The sequence below is a fragment of the Opisthorchis viverrini genome (assembly GCF_000715545.1).
Source record: "Opisthorchis viverrini unplaced genomic scaffold opera_v5_396, whole genome shotgun sequence".
NCBI classification, from domain to species: Eukaryota; Metazoa; Platyhelminthes; class Trematoda; order Opisthorchiida; family Opisthorchiidae; genus Opisthorchis; species Opisthorchis viverrini.
The window spans coordinates 1,339-19,869 of NW_008752055.1; the positions used below are offsets into that span (position 1 = coordinate 1,339).

General features: G+C 46.6%; 1 protein-coding gene across 1 annotated transcript in view; it reads left to right on the plus strand.

Annotated features, from left to right (window-relative positions):
- Positions 1–3,308: 3,308 nt before the first annotated feature.
- Positions 3,309–18,531, plus strand: part of T265_10695 (hypothetical protein) — a gene marked incomplete at both ends in the record, with an annotated part of 22,873 nt that continues 7,650 nt past the window's right edge. Inside the window, 7 exons of the mRNA XM_009177151.1 lie at positions 3,309–3,483; positions 3,524–3,568; positions 5,030–5,308; positions 6,925–7,182; positions 7,442–7,629; positions 9,313–9,445; positions 14,643–15,029. Of these exons, the coding sequence (XP_009175415.1) occupies positions 3,309–3,483; positions 3,524–3,568; positions 5,030–5,308; positions 6,925–7,182; positions 7,442–7,629; positions 9,313–9,445; positions 14,643–15,029 (1,465 nt within the window). The remainder of the gene's footprint in view (positions 3,484–3,523; positions 3,569–5,029; positions 5,309–6,924; positions 7,183–7,441; positions 7,630–9,312; positions 9,446–14,642; positions 15,030–18,531) is intronic.

Genomic DNA, 18,531 nt, shown 5'->3' on the forward strand with positions numbered 1-18,531 from the left:
GGACCGCTGGGCACAGTACTTTGAACAGCAATTCAGCTGACCACCTGCTACCTCTACTCCAGAATCCTGGCCTTCAACAGAAAGGTAGACCTTAAGTATGGAACCGCCTTCAGTCTAAGAAGTGTCCGAGTATATTCCTCTCAAGCGTTATCGTGTTGCTGAAGACCTTCCAATTGCTCTTCCCAAGAATGGCGATGGGCTTTCAGCCAGTGCCTATCTAGCCTATTTGCGCCTATCTGGGAGAAAGAGACCCTCCCAGACAACGGGTAAATCGATAGTAGTGCCCATCTTTAAGAACGATTCTCACAGTGAATGTATTAGCCACAGAGGTATTAGTTTGACTAATGTTGTGACAGGGCTTCTTGAGTCACTGATTCTTCGTCGTCTTACGGTGGCACCTGAAACAGTGACTCGTGAGAACCAAGCGGGATTTCGATCAGGTAGAGTGTGCGTTGACCACATCTTCACACTGCGTCAGGTGTTAGAGCAACGCAACATGTACAAGCGACCCATAATCTTGGTATTCCTTGACTTCAAGGATGTGTCCGATTCTGTCGATCGGTCAGTGCTGTTAACTATACTTGCTCAACAGGGTATGCCCCAGAAGTTTGTGAATATAATCTGATCCCCAAATTCAGTACTTCCGGACGGGTGGGACTGTATGGCTCTCCAAAAGCTTCCTTACAGAGAGTGGTGTCAGACAATGATGCCCGCTCTCCCCAGTCTTGTTCAACTTCGCCATCGATAGCAGCGTAGACAAAGTTGGTGAAAATGTTATAGATGTACTTTTACTGATCAAACTAAGCGAAGTGCCTGAAAAGTTAGCTAATCAAGGTGGGGGCTGTACAACCGCACCTAGGACCTTACTCGAATCATATTTAAACGCTTTCCTGTATTTTCTGCCTGGCTATCCGACGGCGAGAACTGAAAGTGCGGTGTTACACCCTAGGTCTGATGAACAAGTTCCCCCATCGTCAAGTTGCAGGTTCGGAAAGTATACGGTTACGTACTGTATAAGGACTTGCGCCCCTATAACAATGTACCGGCAACCACCGCATTAGGACGGAGTCAGATCCGAGAAAAACTGTGTCGTTTGCGTACTCGACGCCTGTCAGTGAATGTCTTGGGGGCATTTTTATCCCACAGGCCTCAGGCTGAGAATGAATTTTTCACGATCGTATTAACCATGAGGTTGGATAGGAAAGATGATAAAGGACTGCCTCACCTGGCACAACTTAATGGCGCTCGTGCATCCAAGCTATTGCTTTCAATTCATAGCTTCCCTCACAAACTCCCAGTTAAAAGTTCACTGACAATGCTGTGACAACGCTGTCATTGCTACTTGCCTTCCAGGATGTGGACCACGTGATCCCCACTGCGCCTGGTTGGACACGCTGCAAAATATAGCTGCCAACCAATGCCAGTGGCGTTCTAGTTGTCAGTTTCTATCCGGATTTCTTAAATGAGTGTTTGGAGGTGTAGGCACCTCGAAATGACTTTAGTAAGCTAGCACCAAGTCACCCGTCCACCTTTATTCTCTTCTTCACAATGAGGCTTTCAAATAAATCATGGTTATGCGGCAGTGAAGCATCGGTGTTGAATATTGATGTCACGCTGTCGATGATGACGATGATTTACTATATCAGCTACCGGTTCTAGTGCACAGCTATCTACCTCACCTTCCAAATCGTTGGTGAACGAACTTAGGGCAGCTAAAACCACTGCACGGCAAGTACGCAGTTCTTGAGACTGATGATGATGACTTGATGTATTGAACTCGGGCGAGAGGCTCAGTCGTTTGCTGGAGTTCAGGTACAGCTCTGCAAGGTGGGTCGAGAATTTACGAGGGACAGTCTTGCGTTGTTGTGCCTGACGGTTCACACAGTCAGAGGCAGCTTTCAATTTAAGGAGTTCCACCATCGTTGGTTGCTGGTAACAGTGTCGCCGCTCCATAATGTGACGGAGGGTGTAAATGTGATACATGCAGGACGGAACTCAGCTTGGCTTTCACGTATTTGTATCTATCTGTGTTCAGTCAAACTTCAAAGGATAAGACGAGAGAGCACATTCGATAAAAAATCTTTCAGCTGTAGCACCCTTTCGGTACCTAGTTGCCGTGCCACCCGAAGGTTGCATGAGGGCTGGGATACTGTCAGGTTGCCCAAGCCTAGACAGGGGAAGTCGAGTGGCAGAGGTCGGGTTCGAACCACGGACCTTCCGGTCAGTAAATTCGCTCTCTACCTACTTGGACCGTCTCGCCCCCACATTCGATACCACAGCTACCAGGCCAATGCTGCGTGGATTCCACACTTTATTCGCATATTCTTTTTCAATATAATAAACAATCGATGTGCCCCATTCTGCAGACTCCTATTCACTCTAATTAGCATTAATAAGTTTTGTGAGATAGATTACCAAGGTTCCTTCGTCTCCTTTGAAGAGGGCCATAAACAGACCATCTGATACTGGTGTCTTCCCATTTTTCAGTAGGGATATTTCGTGTTTTACTTATAACGGGCGGATACTGTTTTCAGTACGCTGGCCTGTGTACACAGTCTCTAGAGCCTGTTGCTTGATGTCAGCTAAATTGTTCCTCGAAGGTTCCGGTGAATATTTCTAGTCGGCGTTTTTGTGAGTGAATTTATTCACTTATCCTTCCACTGGCCGTCAGTTTCTTTTGGTTAGTCGACCTCATAGAGTTGTGTAGGTTACGACTGTTTTCAGGGCCAAAGCCCTTTACGTCTGTGCTTTTGATGCCCAGTAAACCTCTCGGTCTTTCCTTAGACTCTTTACTGTTTGGCGTTTGCGTGTGCCGTCGTGTTTGGTACCTACTGACACAGATTTTCAGGCATGGCCTGAAATCTCGATGATACCCGGTGGTTTCGAAGTCGGACGGAGCAGTGAACACCACCAGCATAGTTCCCTCCACATTTTGGTATACCTTATCAAGGTGCTCGTTACCCATCCACTTCTGGTTCACTGCAGAGAATAGTTAAATTGTCTGAGTTGGATACTGCTGATCCTGTTGGTAGTGGTGCATTGGGATGGGTAACTATTTAACAAGGTAGCTATGGGAACGCCAGGTCAGCTCGATAGCTGGGGCACTTTAGTTACTTAATTAGTTCTCTAGGTGTTCTACGTTTCTAGCTAATGTTCCTACTGGAAATGCTAACATCTTCGTCTAAATTTGTGATTTTCAATAGCTCATATTTCAGAATTGGAAAGACAGGCTCACTCTGTCTGCCTTATTGAGTGTGCACGTACCACGGACTGGTGTTGGTCCCCTTTGAATCCGTTGACAATCCAGAATGCGCTGCACTCACTGTGGTGGCACTAGTTTCGACGAGGATCGTGCTCGGGCCGATCTGGTATGTCTTGACTGTGGAATGGTCTTGAGCGAAAACGTGATATGTTCGGAAGTAGAATTTGTGGAAACTAGCGCAGGTGTATCGGCTGCTGTTGGCCGTTTTGTTTCGGATGAAAGTAAGTGTTGTGTAACCATGACGTTTATCCCAACCTATAGGTCAGGCGATCGGACGGGAGTCGCGACAGGTGACGGAGAATAGAGGTATGTTATCAATGGACCGGTCAGGATTTAGTGTACTTGCACATCTGATCTAGCATCGCTCATTCTCAACCTTCCCAGTAATGAATCCTGATGTTTAACTCCCATGAAACCATTCTGGATTCTTGTTTTGAAAGTTCCGTCTTTCCTAAAGCGGACGACTGAACGATTTTAAGGTACTCAACTCCTCTTATGTTGGCTCGAGGAGCCACCAATGGCATTGATCGAACGTCTTTTACAATTTGCACCCAGCACAGCTCCATCATACAATAGCGGGTAGTCCATCTCGGTAGTGGCATCCAGCTCACAACTTGGACCGGTCACGTCTCACATCCTGTATATGTTTTCATCTTGTCCCCTCTAGTGGTTATTCCTCTTTCCTGATTAGCTTATTGAAATATGACAAGTAGTGAGAAACTTAGTGCGTTCCAGTCTCTGCGCCTTCATACGCTTGCGCGGGCTAATGCTCTCCAGGCTACCGTGCACTTTCTTGTCTTATGCAATAAACAGCAATTTGTAGCGAATGGAATTAGCAGGCGTGTTACGGAAGACACCGATTTAATACATCTTCCGTGTCGTATCAATCCCCAGCTGTCGTCCCCGCGGCATCATAAACTGCTCAAGTGAATAATTCAGCAGCGTCTGAGTGTAGTTAATTGCAGAGTGCAGTCGAGAGAGTCAACTCGCTGGTTCTCTCCAACAGCGTCCTCCTGTCTTACCACCATACGATTTTAAACAGGAGTTCGAATGACCGATCGAAACGTACGTTGGTGCTTCTCTCCTTGATCTACTTCCCCCTGAATTTTTACACAACTTATCTTTGGGCCCACAGACTGGTCCCGGGGAATTCCAAAAACACGTCAATCAAACGTGTGCTTGAAAAGTGTAACGTTCCACCGAACATATTGAATAAACAGGTGTCCTACAAGGTTGGTCTGTGTGCTGGATGATTTCGGCTCTCGACGGTTAGGCTGTAGAAGTTTTAGTCTAAAGTGTGTTCTCTTGTTGATTTCATGGTGTTTGAAACCCTGTTGATCGAGTAACCAGAACCGTGGATCTGAGTACGTATATGCGTAAAGAAGCATCACCAAGCCGCCGTTGTCTTGAAAGCACATCTCTTGGGAAGCGGTTTGTCTGACAATACTAGTTAATTTAAGGTCGGCTTATTTTGCGCTCTCCCAGGAACCACACCGTCTTTGGGGTGGGGAGGGAGTTGCAGTAGTGTGCTGTATACGACGGATCGTTGTTCCCCATATCGTCTTTCTTGATCGCCGGTTTTATTAGACCCACACACCAGACTTGCTGGTTCATTACAGCAGCTGAGCTAGCCAAGGTTCCCGTGTGTAACCGTCCCTGTATGAAGCTCTAAGGATACCACTGTCTTGCTCAGTAGTGCGGATGATCCAGTTTTACTTGCTGAATCTACTCACTTAACCATCTGGATCTCCCACATTCTCTTCACAGCCCGTCGACGAATTGACACAATCTGTGGGCATCTACGATTGGGCAATGATATAGCCACTTCTGCTTTCCGCTTCTACCAGAGTGCTCTTTTCAGAGGGATTACACGTGGACGAGGTGCTCTCCAGGTGGCAGCAAGTTGTGTCTATCTGGCCGCACGTCAACTCCGTGTTAATCTGATGCTGTTGGATCTCAGCGATGCGGTTGGAATCAATGTCTACGTTTTGGGACACTGCTATACGGAATTGAGACGCCGATTGCATCTGTCTATTCCCGAAATGGGTATGTTTCTCCCTGTTTTTTTCTGCTTGTTTACATCGCATTTCTTCACTCCGATTACGTTTTGCTTTAAGGTAGAAGAGATGGACATATACTGGTTGTGCAATTAACTGAGTTGCGATCAAAGGTGTTCCTATTTCTGTCGCGGAATATTTGCATCTGGATAGCACTCTTGAGATTCACAATTTTTTCAAATTTGATCTTCACCTCCTCAGTCATCGAGTGTCCTTTTTCGCATTACTAGGCTGCCAACCGATGTCAGTGGCGTTCTTGTTGTCAGTTTCTTTCCAGATTGTCTGAGTGAATGTCTGGAGGTGTAGGCGCCTGGGAATGATTGTGGTAACCTAGCACTAAGTCCCTTCCCCGTCCACCTTTACTCTTCTTTACAATAAGGCCAAGCGATACAAAAAGACCTGTCGGCAGTGAAGCGTCGGTGTTGAGCACTGATGTCATTCTGTCGGGGATGATGATCATAATGACTAGGCAGCACCCATTAACTACCTATAAGGTTACCATACTGGTCTATCGTACCAATTGAAATATAAGGTCGCCCGGTACTGCACATCCCATTGAGGAAGAGACGCTCAGCTGGGTCTCTCCTCTGAAAACCAAATCGATTTTAGGGTATTTCGATAGCTCTCCATGGATGAGTTAACTTGCTATCGTCAAATCTGAAAATGTATGAAAATTAGCGGGTTACTGTATAAAGTCCATAGTCGCACACGGAGAACGCCGCTACTTCGTGGATCATGCAGTTCACTCACATGAAGGTTGAAATGTGGTTGGCCCATCGAGACATATCACAACGCAGGAGATCGGGTGCACAATTTTAACTTATGGAGGAAAGGTGCTATGCCGATGACAGAACGCTGCATATGCGCAAACTGGTTCATCATAACATCCTGGGCGAAACATCAATGCGGCGGGAGGAATATCGTAGTATCGATGTTTCGCTATGGTTACCGTGGATTAGCATCCTGTTACTTCGAAGTCCATTAGTGGAACTATAGCTATGTCGGTCATGAGACGTAGGTTTCTTGGATGAACAAGCCGCAGGTCAATGATAGGAAGAAGCCACCGTGACAATAATGTGCTTGGACGTGCTTTGCGGCGCAGGTTTTCGTACGATAGATGGCGTGAAATTACTGACCTGTAGGTCCTTGGTTCGAACCCAACCTCTGAACCTGGACTTCTCTTGTCTAGCCTTGGGCAACCTGGCTGTATCCAAGCCCCCGTGTTTCCTTGGGTTGCATGGCAGCTAGGCACCGAAAGGGTGTTACAGCAGTAAGTATGAGGACATGAATGTATGCGGGTTTCGCATGCATTCGTTTTTCTAAAGCTTGCGAGATTTTCCATCTTTTCTTTACGACTTTCCGACAAAATGGCATACTGTCGACTGACCGTAGCCCTTAGTTTTTCAGTAGCAATCCCTTACTTGAGACTGTACCGTGCACTAAATGTCGGTTAGATGGCTAAAATTCGCCCACTCGTTGGCCTAATGAATTTCGCTTTAGCACCAGCTGCTTGACGTCAAAGTGAGACCGCTCTCATGTGGGTATCCACCTCGAAAGGTAGTGTTCTTTCCGCAAATTTATCGCATCCCTTGTTTCTTCCCTCAGAATTAACTTCATATGATTTCAAGTCTGATCCTTTGTTCTCCACAGACCCCTGTCTCTACATTGAGCGGTTCGCGAGTCAGTTGGAATTTGGCGACAAAATGCCCGTCGTTGCCACCACTGCGATGCGTTTGCTTCAGCGGATGAAAAAGGACTGGCTGACGACCGGTCGTCGACCAAGCGGTCTGGCCGCCGCTGCCCTCCTGGTCGCTGCGCGCATACACGAATTTAACCGCAACGAGGAGGATGTGGCCCGGATAGGTTAGCCTCTTTGTCCTCATATGACCAGCGTCCGTTTTATTCAACGACAGAAACCATCGAAACTGATTTTTTTGCGCTTTACACCGCAAGAGACGTTTTCTGTCATTGCCCTGTCATTGCGTTTTTCTTATTTGCCAATTCATCATGGTCAATAATCCCCGTTACCAATCGTGAATCGGTTACGCTTGAACTAAGTTTGCTTCACAACCTCTCGTCATCACTATCTGTTTGCCATTCGGAAAGCCACGGATGACTTTAGTATTGATTTTTTGCTCTGTTGCTCCTGAAGCTCGAATTAGCCAACAAACAGCACGGAAACGTTTGGAGGAATTCGGAAGGACACCAACTTCGGCTTTGAGTATCGAGGATTTCTTCACTGTGGACTACGAGGAGGAACAGGATCCACCAGCTTTCACATCTGCACGGAAATCGGATGAGTCTGTGAAGGTACTGGCTATTTGTTGTCGGATCGTGCTTTGTGGTTTCACCTGACTCACATTAATTCTCCCGTTTGAGGACGAATGGATGCATAAATTAGTGCTTCTGGTCAAGTCAGGGGTCCATATTTTTGGACATTCAATCCGTATACGTGTATAGTGAATCATTAAGCTGCAGGGTTACTCATTCTGTTCCGATGCTCTTTGTAACTGCCTGTGGGGGCAAGATGACTCAGTTAGGTTAGAGCGCGAATTTGCTAACCGGTAGGTCCGTGGTTCGACTCCGCCTCTAGACTTCAACTGTCTAGGATTGGGTGACCTGCCAGTATCCCAGCCTTCGTTCTTCCTTCGGGTGGCATGGCGGTTACACACCGAAAGGGTGTTATAACGGAACGATTTTTAACTGCCTGTACGGACAGAACTGAATTGTTGCCTGTGTGAGGTCTTTCATAATCAACATTGAATTCCAGATGGACTGTATAACCCCGCACGATACTGTGCATGCAGTCAGCAACTCAGTGGAGTGCCCGAATCCTTTCGACAATCATCGCTTAGCCCTCTGATGTGCTCCAGCCCCGAACATACTGACATCTCCGTCTATTCGACAACAAGGTAGTCGAAAAAGCTCAGTACTCCTCCTCACAATTGGTCGCTGTGCCTTGGTAGCCGACTAATTTTGGCGTTGGAAATTGTAATTTAGAAGACAGTGTAGATTCTCTGCTCAGATCGAATCGCACATATGGTGGATGAGCCCCTACCTAGTTCCTTGACAGAGTAGACGGCTGAGGGAGAGGGTTCTCGGTTCAGTCCTTGTGGTGAATTATACAGAAAATCTCGCTACTTCGAAAAAAATGACTTACTGCACCCGCTGCGCCGTCTTAGCCTAACCGTTTGAATGGCTTGTAATCCTAGAGAAACCCATCACTATACTATACTACACTATCGTTCAGCTGTGGCACCCTTTCGGTGCCTAACTGCCATGCCACCCGAAGATTGCACGAGGGCGGAGATACTGCCAGGTTGCCCAAGCCTAGACAGAGGAAGTCGAGAGGCAGAGGTCGGTTTCGAACCACGAACCTTCAGGTCAGCAAATTCTCGCTCTAACCACTTGGGTCATCTCGACCCCTAGAGAAACCAATACGGCTCGAATCCGGGTACAGACTAGTGCCAGTGAACCCCAGCAGGGAGCCCATAAACTAATCACAGGTTTACAGGTAATGGTTGGCAAGACGTCCCGAAAAATCTAGTGACTGTTGGCTCGATTGCAAGCAGGCCTCTTTTCTTTGTTTCCACAGCTAGGTGAATTTCGAGATTCCTGACTGGCCATTATCACCGTCAGTTGCAGAATCACATCAGTAATAGATACTAGCACTTACCTGATTAGTCAGCTTCGTGGTCTGCAAAGGTCCTGTGTAAGACAACATTAGGTCAAAGTCCAGATCCCAGGTGGGATTGTTGATCTTGCTTCCGACAAGAAAGTCACCTTTTATTCATGTCCGAGTAATCTATGCCTAACAACACCACACTGATGCTGAGTTTGCTACCCTGGAATTGCCAAGGGCGGCTTCTGTTGCGAATCACCATTTTCAGCGTTTTCGCGGACAAATCATTGTATGTTCTAAACGATCAGCATTTTGTTAGTGTCTGATCTATTCTCTATCACTTTCAACTTCTCACCCACTCCCAACACTAGGAACTCGATGAGGCATCATTCGCTCGAATCTCAGCGGAAATCAACGAACTGGAGCGACGAATCGATGTTGAACTGCAATCGCTCATTGACAAACGTTCGTCTCGCAAACTGCGCATGAAACTGGAAGAGATGGGTTCGTTGAGTATCCATTTTTTTCATGAAAGAATCGTTGCTTTTACCAAGGGGGATGGTGTCCAAACCACCCACTGGGATTTCGGAGGCCATCAAAAGGGTATTTGCAAGTATGAAACAGCTCTCAGTTAGCAGAACCGCTCAAACAATCAGTATTTATTCAGTTCACATCGCCTACCACTGGTCTTCTATTCACACTGGTCATGCTTTTTGCACTTAGTTCATTCCAAAGGACAATCCGAATACTGCAGTGTTCTCTCCACCAGAATTGATCACCGACTCATCATCAGGCTGACTGACGTTTGATCCTATTTTATTTGACGTGTGAGGTAGACACACTAATTCCGGTCCTGTAACACTTTCACCTAACCAGATTCGTGACAAGAACATGTCCCAGAGGACTCTGACCAGTCGTCTGTCCTGCCCGTCTTCGAAAAAGGCAGCCGAACGAACCGTTCCAACCATATGGGTGTAAGTCTCACGCCTGTCTTAATACGGCTATAAATCGTTCAGCTATAACACCCTGTCGGTGCCTNAGTAAATTCGTGCTCTAACCACTTGGCTTATCTCGCCCCCAATACGGCTACTGGCTCCCCTCATATTGCTTCGCTAATCTTCAGGATTTGAGACTCAAGACCAAGAGCATTAAGCAGAATTTTGACATGTCAGAGGGTGCAATGATCATCTATTTTACATCAAGTGCTTGAGAAGCGGCACCATCAACAGTTGCAGTTTTTCTCGGCTTTAGAGGTGCCGTGGGTTCTGTGGATCGACTGGCTCTCCTAAATATTCTTCACTGGACGGGGATGTCATTGAATTTCGTAAACATTCTTTGTGCCCTGTATTTCTTTACCTTCGGTCGGATTGGGTCGATGTACAGTGAACTGCCTGGAAACTTTCTGCCGACTGATAAAGCTTGTCAGAGCTGCCCTCTTATCCTTTTTTGTTCAGCTCTGACATCGACGTTATTGTGGCTTCCGCAAACCAAGGGACCGTGAGTCTACGTATTCAGATGTTATTGAGAGAGGCTGGTGAACTTAACTTGTGTGACGGTATTGTCTTTTTGTTTAATGATTTTTTGGCAGTTTTTTGTGCCCTCAGAGATCAAAGCCTTACTCCAAGACTTCTCATTGTCTCATGTTTCTCTGAAACAGAATGAAGCGCTTGAGTTTATTGATCGGATCATATGTCTTTACGGCTACATAAACGGTGATGTACTGTAACAAATGAAGTTAATATCTTGTCAACAAAGGCGCTAACTTGCGTCACTTGTGGTGTCACTGAACCCGATGGGTCATGTATACAAGGCAACTGTGAGGACGATCGTACTCTATGGTTGTGAGACTTGGCGCCTGCGATCCCAGGACCTTTGATGTCTTCAAACGTCTCCCGAGCATAACGAGACTTAGCATCGATTTGGTGCGTAAGCGGGTACTTGATAACAAATCAACAACAAGCAAACAATCGTTCAGCTGTAACACCTTTTCGGTGCCTAGCTGCCATGCAACCCAAAGGAAGCACGAGGACTGGGATGCTGCCAGGTTGCCGAAGCTTAGATAGAGGAAGTCAAGAGGAAGAGGTCGGCTTCGATCAGTAAATTCGCGCTCTAACCACTGAGCCAACGAATACGAACTGTTAGAGTAGCAGATTAATATTACCAGGTTGGGGCGCTTGAGAAATGCTTTGCCAGTTTGTATGCCGAAGAAAACGTTTTCTATTTCAAACGATTGTTGAGAACGTTGTTTTCTATTTCAAGCGATTGTTGGCGCAAGGTCCAGGGGTCGAGGGCCATGACACTGTGGCCTGAAGCGAAGGCGGTTACGGTTAAACTATGTACTGTGTTGTCTTCGCGCCTTCCTGGCTGGGTATAACGTGGTCCTACTTACAGGCGATTATATACCCTGAAGGACATAGCGTGCTACCGATCCCATTGGCGTGCATGCTGTCATTTCCCAACCGGATTGCCTGGATAAAGTTGGCCTGTCGTTGTGGGATGACCTTTAGTCGGGTGAGGTTTGCGAAGTACGCCGGTTCAAGCCAACTGACGATGCCTTACGTCGATATGATGCTCATGTTGGTTCATTTTAGCACTGTCCAAATCTATAAGGACCTTTAGTCGGGTGAGGTTTGCGAAGTACACCCGTTCAAGCCAACTGACGACTCCTTACATCGATATGATGCTCATGTTTGTTCATTTTAGCACCGTCCAAATCTATAAGAACAGTCCTCCTTAAGGGGATGGAACTGCTTCTCCCATATCTTCCTCTTTTCTTTCCAATCTTCATGGAGACTCTTTCCCTCATGGATGTATGGCATTTAGGCACCAGTATATACCACTGGCGTGTTACTGTCAATGATGCTAAGGGCGATGACTTTTGATGAAACTTTTGTCCCGTGCGTGAGGCCAGTCTATGCTGAAAAGCCGAAAATGTACGTACAGCTGTTTCGTCCTTATTGGGAACCAGCAGTACGCACCTCATAGAAATCCAGGGAGTCTCCTGGCTGATAGTTTGAACACTCGACCGTTCGGCCACGGGTCGCCGATCATCAGTGTGATTAACTCGCACCTAGACAGGATATAGCGCCGCTCCTCCTTCATTCACGGGATCCACATCACGCGGTCACACGTGTTGACTGGCTCGTCGAGCAACGACTTTTGAGATAGGAGTTTCACTTTTAATTGCGGTTTCCACCAAACTTCAGTCATAGCGCGCTCAAAGAAATCTTACTTGACATGACTTGAGTTTCATTAGCTCGAACTTTCGGATATGCAACGTCTTTTTCGCTGATGCCGACGAAAATTCGTCATCAAATCGACCACCATAACGTCCTAGTGCTCAGCCAGACAATGTCTTTGGGCATACCGAACTGAGTTCTTGATATGCCTAACTGCACTTGTCAACGCGGTTGATTGCGCAATGCAATCGGATGAAGTGAACGGATATGACAGACACGTGTCAACTGCTCTCTCACGTGGTACATATCTGGGACAGTTCATCTTGTTCGATATTGTCCATCTGCATTGGACCCCACAAGTCGTCTGAACATAGTTTGACTTTTTCGGGATTGCAGCGTCGATAAGTTAAACGTACGAGTAGCTCAAGAGCACGATAACCCGGGTCGAAAAAATCGGTGGAGGATTATGGTCGACTCGCTTTGGTTTACCCTTAGGAACGTTTATCGCGCCGTGAGGCAAGTCTTCAGTGAAATCCACTACCTAATATCCTTTTTTAATTCATCCAAACATCCACTGATTGAGCAGCTCACGTGCTGTTTTTGATGACGATGTAGAGGTCTGAGCTTAGCTCGTCCATCGCTAGGATAAATGGTGAATACATGTTTCGGACTTCGATGAATACATTTCGCGTTTAACCGTTGCCATTAGGTGCTGCGACATGACTCCCAACACAAAACTGCAATTAAGTGGGGGGGGGGGGGGGCGTTGAGAAACCGCGTAGTAACATGGAGTGGGATGATCCTTAGCTGGAATATGCAAGCTTCCTGCTCAACAGAGTTCCAAAGTGTGTTCATCGGGGTGGGAAATTTAATGGAACCATCAGACATGTTTTCAAACCTCCTCCAATCCACTTTCATTTGCATGCCGAAGGTGAACGTTCCGTAGATATTTCTTTAGCGAATAGTGTGCCTGACTGGAGATTAGTGATATTCGAATGATGAGTGATGACGCTAGCTAACAACGGGGGTTAGACGGGGTGTTTTCTCGCCCTGAACGCAACTCCTACCTCAGCAAGGCCTAAAATTACAAACTACACTGCAATGCTAGCGTGCTTTCAAGGAAGGCATTTCCAACTGGTTCAAACCTATGATTTGAATAAATTCAGTGCGGTCAAAGAGCATGGCATCACTTAAACCAACGTGCACCCAACACCAGTTGACACACCGTAACTGGGTGCAACGTCAACCTATCGTTTCTTTAGAGTAATCAGATGAATTTGATAAAGAATCGTTGATCATAGGCACTAGCATTACTGTCAGACCGTGTACTTTATCTCCCACGCGTAATTTACCAGAACCAATCACCCTTACTCCCTATTAAGTCTCATCAAGGTTCTCTTCTACCTGCATCGAATGTCTGTTAACTTCTCTTATCGAGGCCTTTGATCCCCCGCGTTGTCGGCCATCCTTTTCGTTGAGAAACCGCGTAGTAACATGGAGTGGGATGATCCTTAGCTGGAATATGCAAGCTTTCTGCTCAACAGAGTTCCAAAGTGTGTTCATCGAGGTGGGAAATTTAATGGAACCATCAGACATGTTTTCAAACCTCCTCCAATCCACTTTCATTTGCATGCCGAAGGTGAACGTTCCGTAGATATTTCTTTAGCGAATAGTGTGCCTGACTGGAGATTAGTGATATTCGAATGATGAGTCGCAGATGACGCTAACAACGGGGGTTAGACGGGGTGTTTTCTCGCCCTGAACGCAACTCCTACCTCAGCAAGGCCTAAAATTACAAACTACACTGCAATGCTAGCGTGCTTTCAAGGAAGGCATTTCCAACTGGTTCAAACCTATGATTTGAATAAATTCAGTGCGGTCAAAGAGCATGGCATCACTTAAACCAACGTGCACCCAACACCAGTTGACACACCGTAACTGGGTGCAACGTCAACCTATCGTTTCTTTAGAGTAATCAGATGAATTTGATAAAGAATCGTTGATCATAGGCACTAGCATTACTGTCAGACCGTGTACTTTATCTCCCACGCGTAATTTACCAGAACCAATCACCCTTACTCCCTATTAAGTCTCATCAAGGTTCTCTTCTACCTGCATCGAATGTCTGTTAACTTCTCTTATCGAGGCCTTTGATCCCCCGCGTTGTCGGCCATCCTTTTCGGAGTTATCGGCCACTCTGACCTAGATTTTAGTCTGTCTATCGAAGCAGTTAACTGAGATAGAATCCAGGTCACATGTTTTTGCATCTACTTTAAGAAAGGGTTGGACGTTGAGTGTCAGGAGTACAGACAAGAAAGTCAACTGTACGCCAAAGACAAGGGAGACCCATCGTGAATGCTGCTTATGGCGCGTTCTGTTTCCGCATTAATGTACCATATTGTATCACAGGAAAATTCATGCGGAATTCCATTCTTTGTCCGATTTCGCCATTTTCTGTGACCCACGGCCCTTGACACTGTCATCTTGACAGTACTGTTCTTCTGTTCCTACTGACTTTTTAGAGGTTGGTCACTCAAAGGGTATCGATCACTTGTTGTACCCCATATCGGAGTCGAACGATCAACCTGACCAGACCGCAACTTCCACACTAGACCAGAGTTCACCCAAGGCATCAGCCGACGAAGACACTACGGCCACTGCCAGCACCGACCCGACTCCTACTCGTAGTATTCTACGGGATGTTCTAGATGGCATTGTAGAACCTTCCCTGTTGGACAGTTGCGTGGAGGATCTTCGAATTTTGACAGAACACTCGGGCGCCGAAGTTTGCGAGCTTCTCAGTCAAGCCGAGGCTCAGCAAGATTTGGTTGATCAAAATCCGGAATCTTTGGACCCGGACTCGAAGTTGAATGGAGAATCCGAGCCGACGAGCGAGGAGAAACCGAATGGTAAGCAGGATATTAACTGCTTGAAGGTTTGTTCCCCCCTCGACCCCCGTCGTTTGCATAATCGTCTAGCCAATGCTGATTTGCTTTTCGTTGTTCCGTAGAATCAATTCCAATGAAACTGCCACTATTTCTGCCGTCTGCCAGAGTTGCCAAAATCGAATACCCAGGTGAGTTTTATCCATAATTCGCAATCATAATAATTAACTGGATTCAATTGCCGTTCAGTTTTCACCCCGTTCGGATAAAACAGCACCAGCTTTCGAGCGCTTTTTTACAGTTTGTCCCCTAAATCCTGATCAGTGTTTATATACGATCGCGTTTAGTTAGTTTTACCGTATTGTACGTAGAAAGAACAGTTTTGAATTGCTATTCGGTCAATAAAACCGTATGGTCAAGGAGTGGACTAATCTGTAAAACTCTCCACCATTCACCAAAACGTCGATGAATCATCCGAGAATCACAGCTGTGGGCGGTTCGGTTTGCGCTAGTAAAATCCTTGGTTTTCATGACGTTATGCCTCTGGAATACATGTGCTGTTGATATGTCGCATGCAGTGTGTTTCACTGGTTGCTAGCTACATCCTAAGGAAGAGTATGGTATGAACAGATTCACCCCAAGTTCAAAAGTTGGTAGACAGTAGAAGAGGACAGTGGCGTAGTAGTGTATGATAAATAAACGTGTTTTAATTCACCCTTCTAGCGGATTTTCACTTCGGTGGTGCAAAACACCGAGTGGCTAACACTGGCCAGAATATGAAGAAGTTGTATGAGCATTGTAGTGCGTTTGTGGTAGATAAGGTTGATCACAATGTTGAGTGTCCGCTACTGTTGAGTGCCTGTTCTAACGTTCGGTTCGTCCGATCGTTGTATGAGCATTGTAGTGCGTTTGTGGTAGATAAGGTTGATCACAATGTTGAGTGTCCGCTACTGTTGAGTGCCTGTTCTAACGTTCGGTTCGTCTGATCGATTTGACAGCCGACTGTTAAAAAAAACCGTTCAGCTGCAGCACCCTTTCGGTGCCTAACTTCCATGCCACCCGAAGGAAGCACGAGGGCTGGGATACTGGCAGGTTGCCCAAGCCAAGACAGGAGAAGTCGAGAGGCATAGGTCGGGTTCGAACCACTGACCTTCCGGTCAATAAATTCGCGCTCTAACTACTTGTCTCAGAACCATAGCTCGCGTGGGTTGGTGTCGGAGAGTCCTTAGCTAGGTATTTGGAAGGCGCGTATTTGCTTGTGCAATGGGGACTTCCATCGAAGTACGCGCCCAGCACCAGAAGCTGCTTTGGTTAAGTCATGCATTGCGTATGCCGAGGCGAGTGCTTTTTTCCGTGTCCAATTCTGAGAGCTGGCCAACCTATGACCTAGCAGAGGGATATGAGAGAGGTCATGAATAGTCTGGGTGCTGTCACTGCGACTCGCCTTCCATGGATTCGAACCATGGACCTTTCGGTCAGTAAATTCGTGCTCTAACCACTGAACTATCTCGAGATCGATAGCTGGATGTTGCCCAATTGAAATTCCTATATCACACATCCTTATTGCGCTAACTGATGTATCACCTATTTACCTTAGCTTCAGCGCTGTAGAATCCTCACTAATATTCCTGCACTTGGTTGTTGATAACATTTAATTACATGATTGTTTCACTCCTCTCTTTGGGTCAGATTATCTTCCTCTTCAACGGCCAACTTTTAGTGTTTTTTTGGAATACCGACCTCTTAATCTTATTCGAATAACCTTCGGAAATAGTTTCTGGTAAACTAAGATAATCTATCTCTGTCTAAATGCTCCGCAGTGAACTGAAGCCGAAGTATCCGGGATTCGTTTTTCTCCGACAGCACCGTATGGTCCCCTTTCCTTTCTGATTAAATTATGACCAGACCAGTGGTAGTGTTGGTACCCCCCGTAAAGGGGGTACCAAAGGCCGTGTTATATTGTTGCGAGATTTTTCCGTCTGTTGCGCATTTTGCAGGTCCGTTGTCATTTGACATGCGTGATTTTTAGTGGACCTTCGGTCTGGCAATGGTGTGCAGACTCCCATATCCCCAGTGATCCGACTTGAAGCCCTGTTCACATGCTTTTTTCGGGCCGACTTCCTTCATCCTAAAGAGCACCTGGACATCACCTGGTCCCTTCCTTTCGGCTTCCTTAGCTCGAAAATCTTCAAATGTACCTTCAGGAATTTGTGTTCGTTCATGTAAGGGATGGGCCGTGTTGGGCAGGTTGTAGCCAGGCTTTGATGAACCAGCCAGTCATCCTTAGGCAGGCTTGTAGAGCACGTTCGCTGATAGCCCAGTTAAGAATCGCATCGTGTGGCGATGACGCAACTCCATGCAAACTTCACAAACTGTCCTGTCTAGGCTTGGACAACCTGGCGGCATCTCAGCCATCGTGCTCCCTTCGGGTGGCATGAGAGCTACGCACCGGAGGGGTGCTACAGGCGTTTATTTACTGCTTGCTTATATTAACTTTGAAGTTCGCGTGTGAAAGTCGGGAAGTGCAGTCGCCCAAATCCAGGCACGAAAAAGTTGCAGGTGTTTGACCGAAGCATCATGCCTTCCGGAGCAGTTTGAGAGTGGATGAATGTAAAGACCTCGTTAATGCACGATCCTCTTCAAAGTGGACCGTTTTCTTGTCCGAATTATTCTGCTTCTCGTGTCTGCTTCGTATCTTGCAATTCAAACAAAGTTGGGAACCAGTGGATTTTGTTCATTCTGTGAGGTCACTCTTTTCACCAATAGACAATGAATTGGATTTCTTCGTATTCCGCCTGAGATACTTGAATTATTGACGTTTGAACAATCGTCCTCTTGTTCTTGCGCATTCTGGTGAGTCCACATCAAAGGAGAGAAGCACTGGACTTGACTTTCGCTCTTGTTAGAGCTCATCAGCAGTGTCACGTCCTTGGCTATGCCGCGGTTTGAACTCCACACATCTGACATACGAGTCCATCAGCGCACACTGGACCCACCTGGAAGCAACCAGGATGCATGTTAAACGTGTAGAGTTCAAACCCCGACGCAGTCAAGGGTATGCGTGCACTGCTGATGAGTTCGTATAAGAACCAAACTCCCCTTTAGTGTGGACTCATCAGAATAATTACTCCAGGATAGGAGAACTACTGTTCAAACAAGAGTGATGTGAACGTGAATACTACGAATCCTGCAAATGTTTACAACGACACCAGTTATTCTCATCGGTGTTCTTTATTTCCTCTTTGCTGCTTACTGGTTGACTTTCTCCTACAGACATGAAAGACGGAACTTTGTCTCTTGAGGGAATTGACGATGAAGAACTGGACCAGGTGAGGTCACGTGCTTTTGCGTCACTAGATGATTTGTTGAACTTATTGTGCTTATCACGCTGCAATTTCGCCGAGTTTTTGTCGCACTGCGTTCATCTGTAGCACCCTTTCGGTGCCTAACTGCCACGCCACATGAGGGCTTGGATACTGCCAGTTTGCCCAAGCCTAGACGAGGGAAGTCGAGAGGCAGAGGTCGG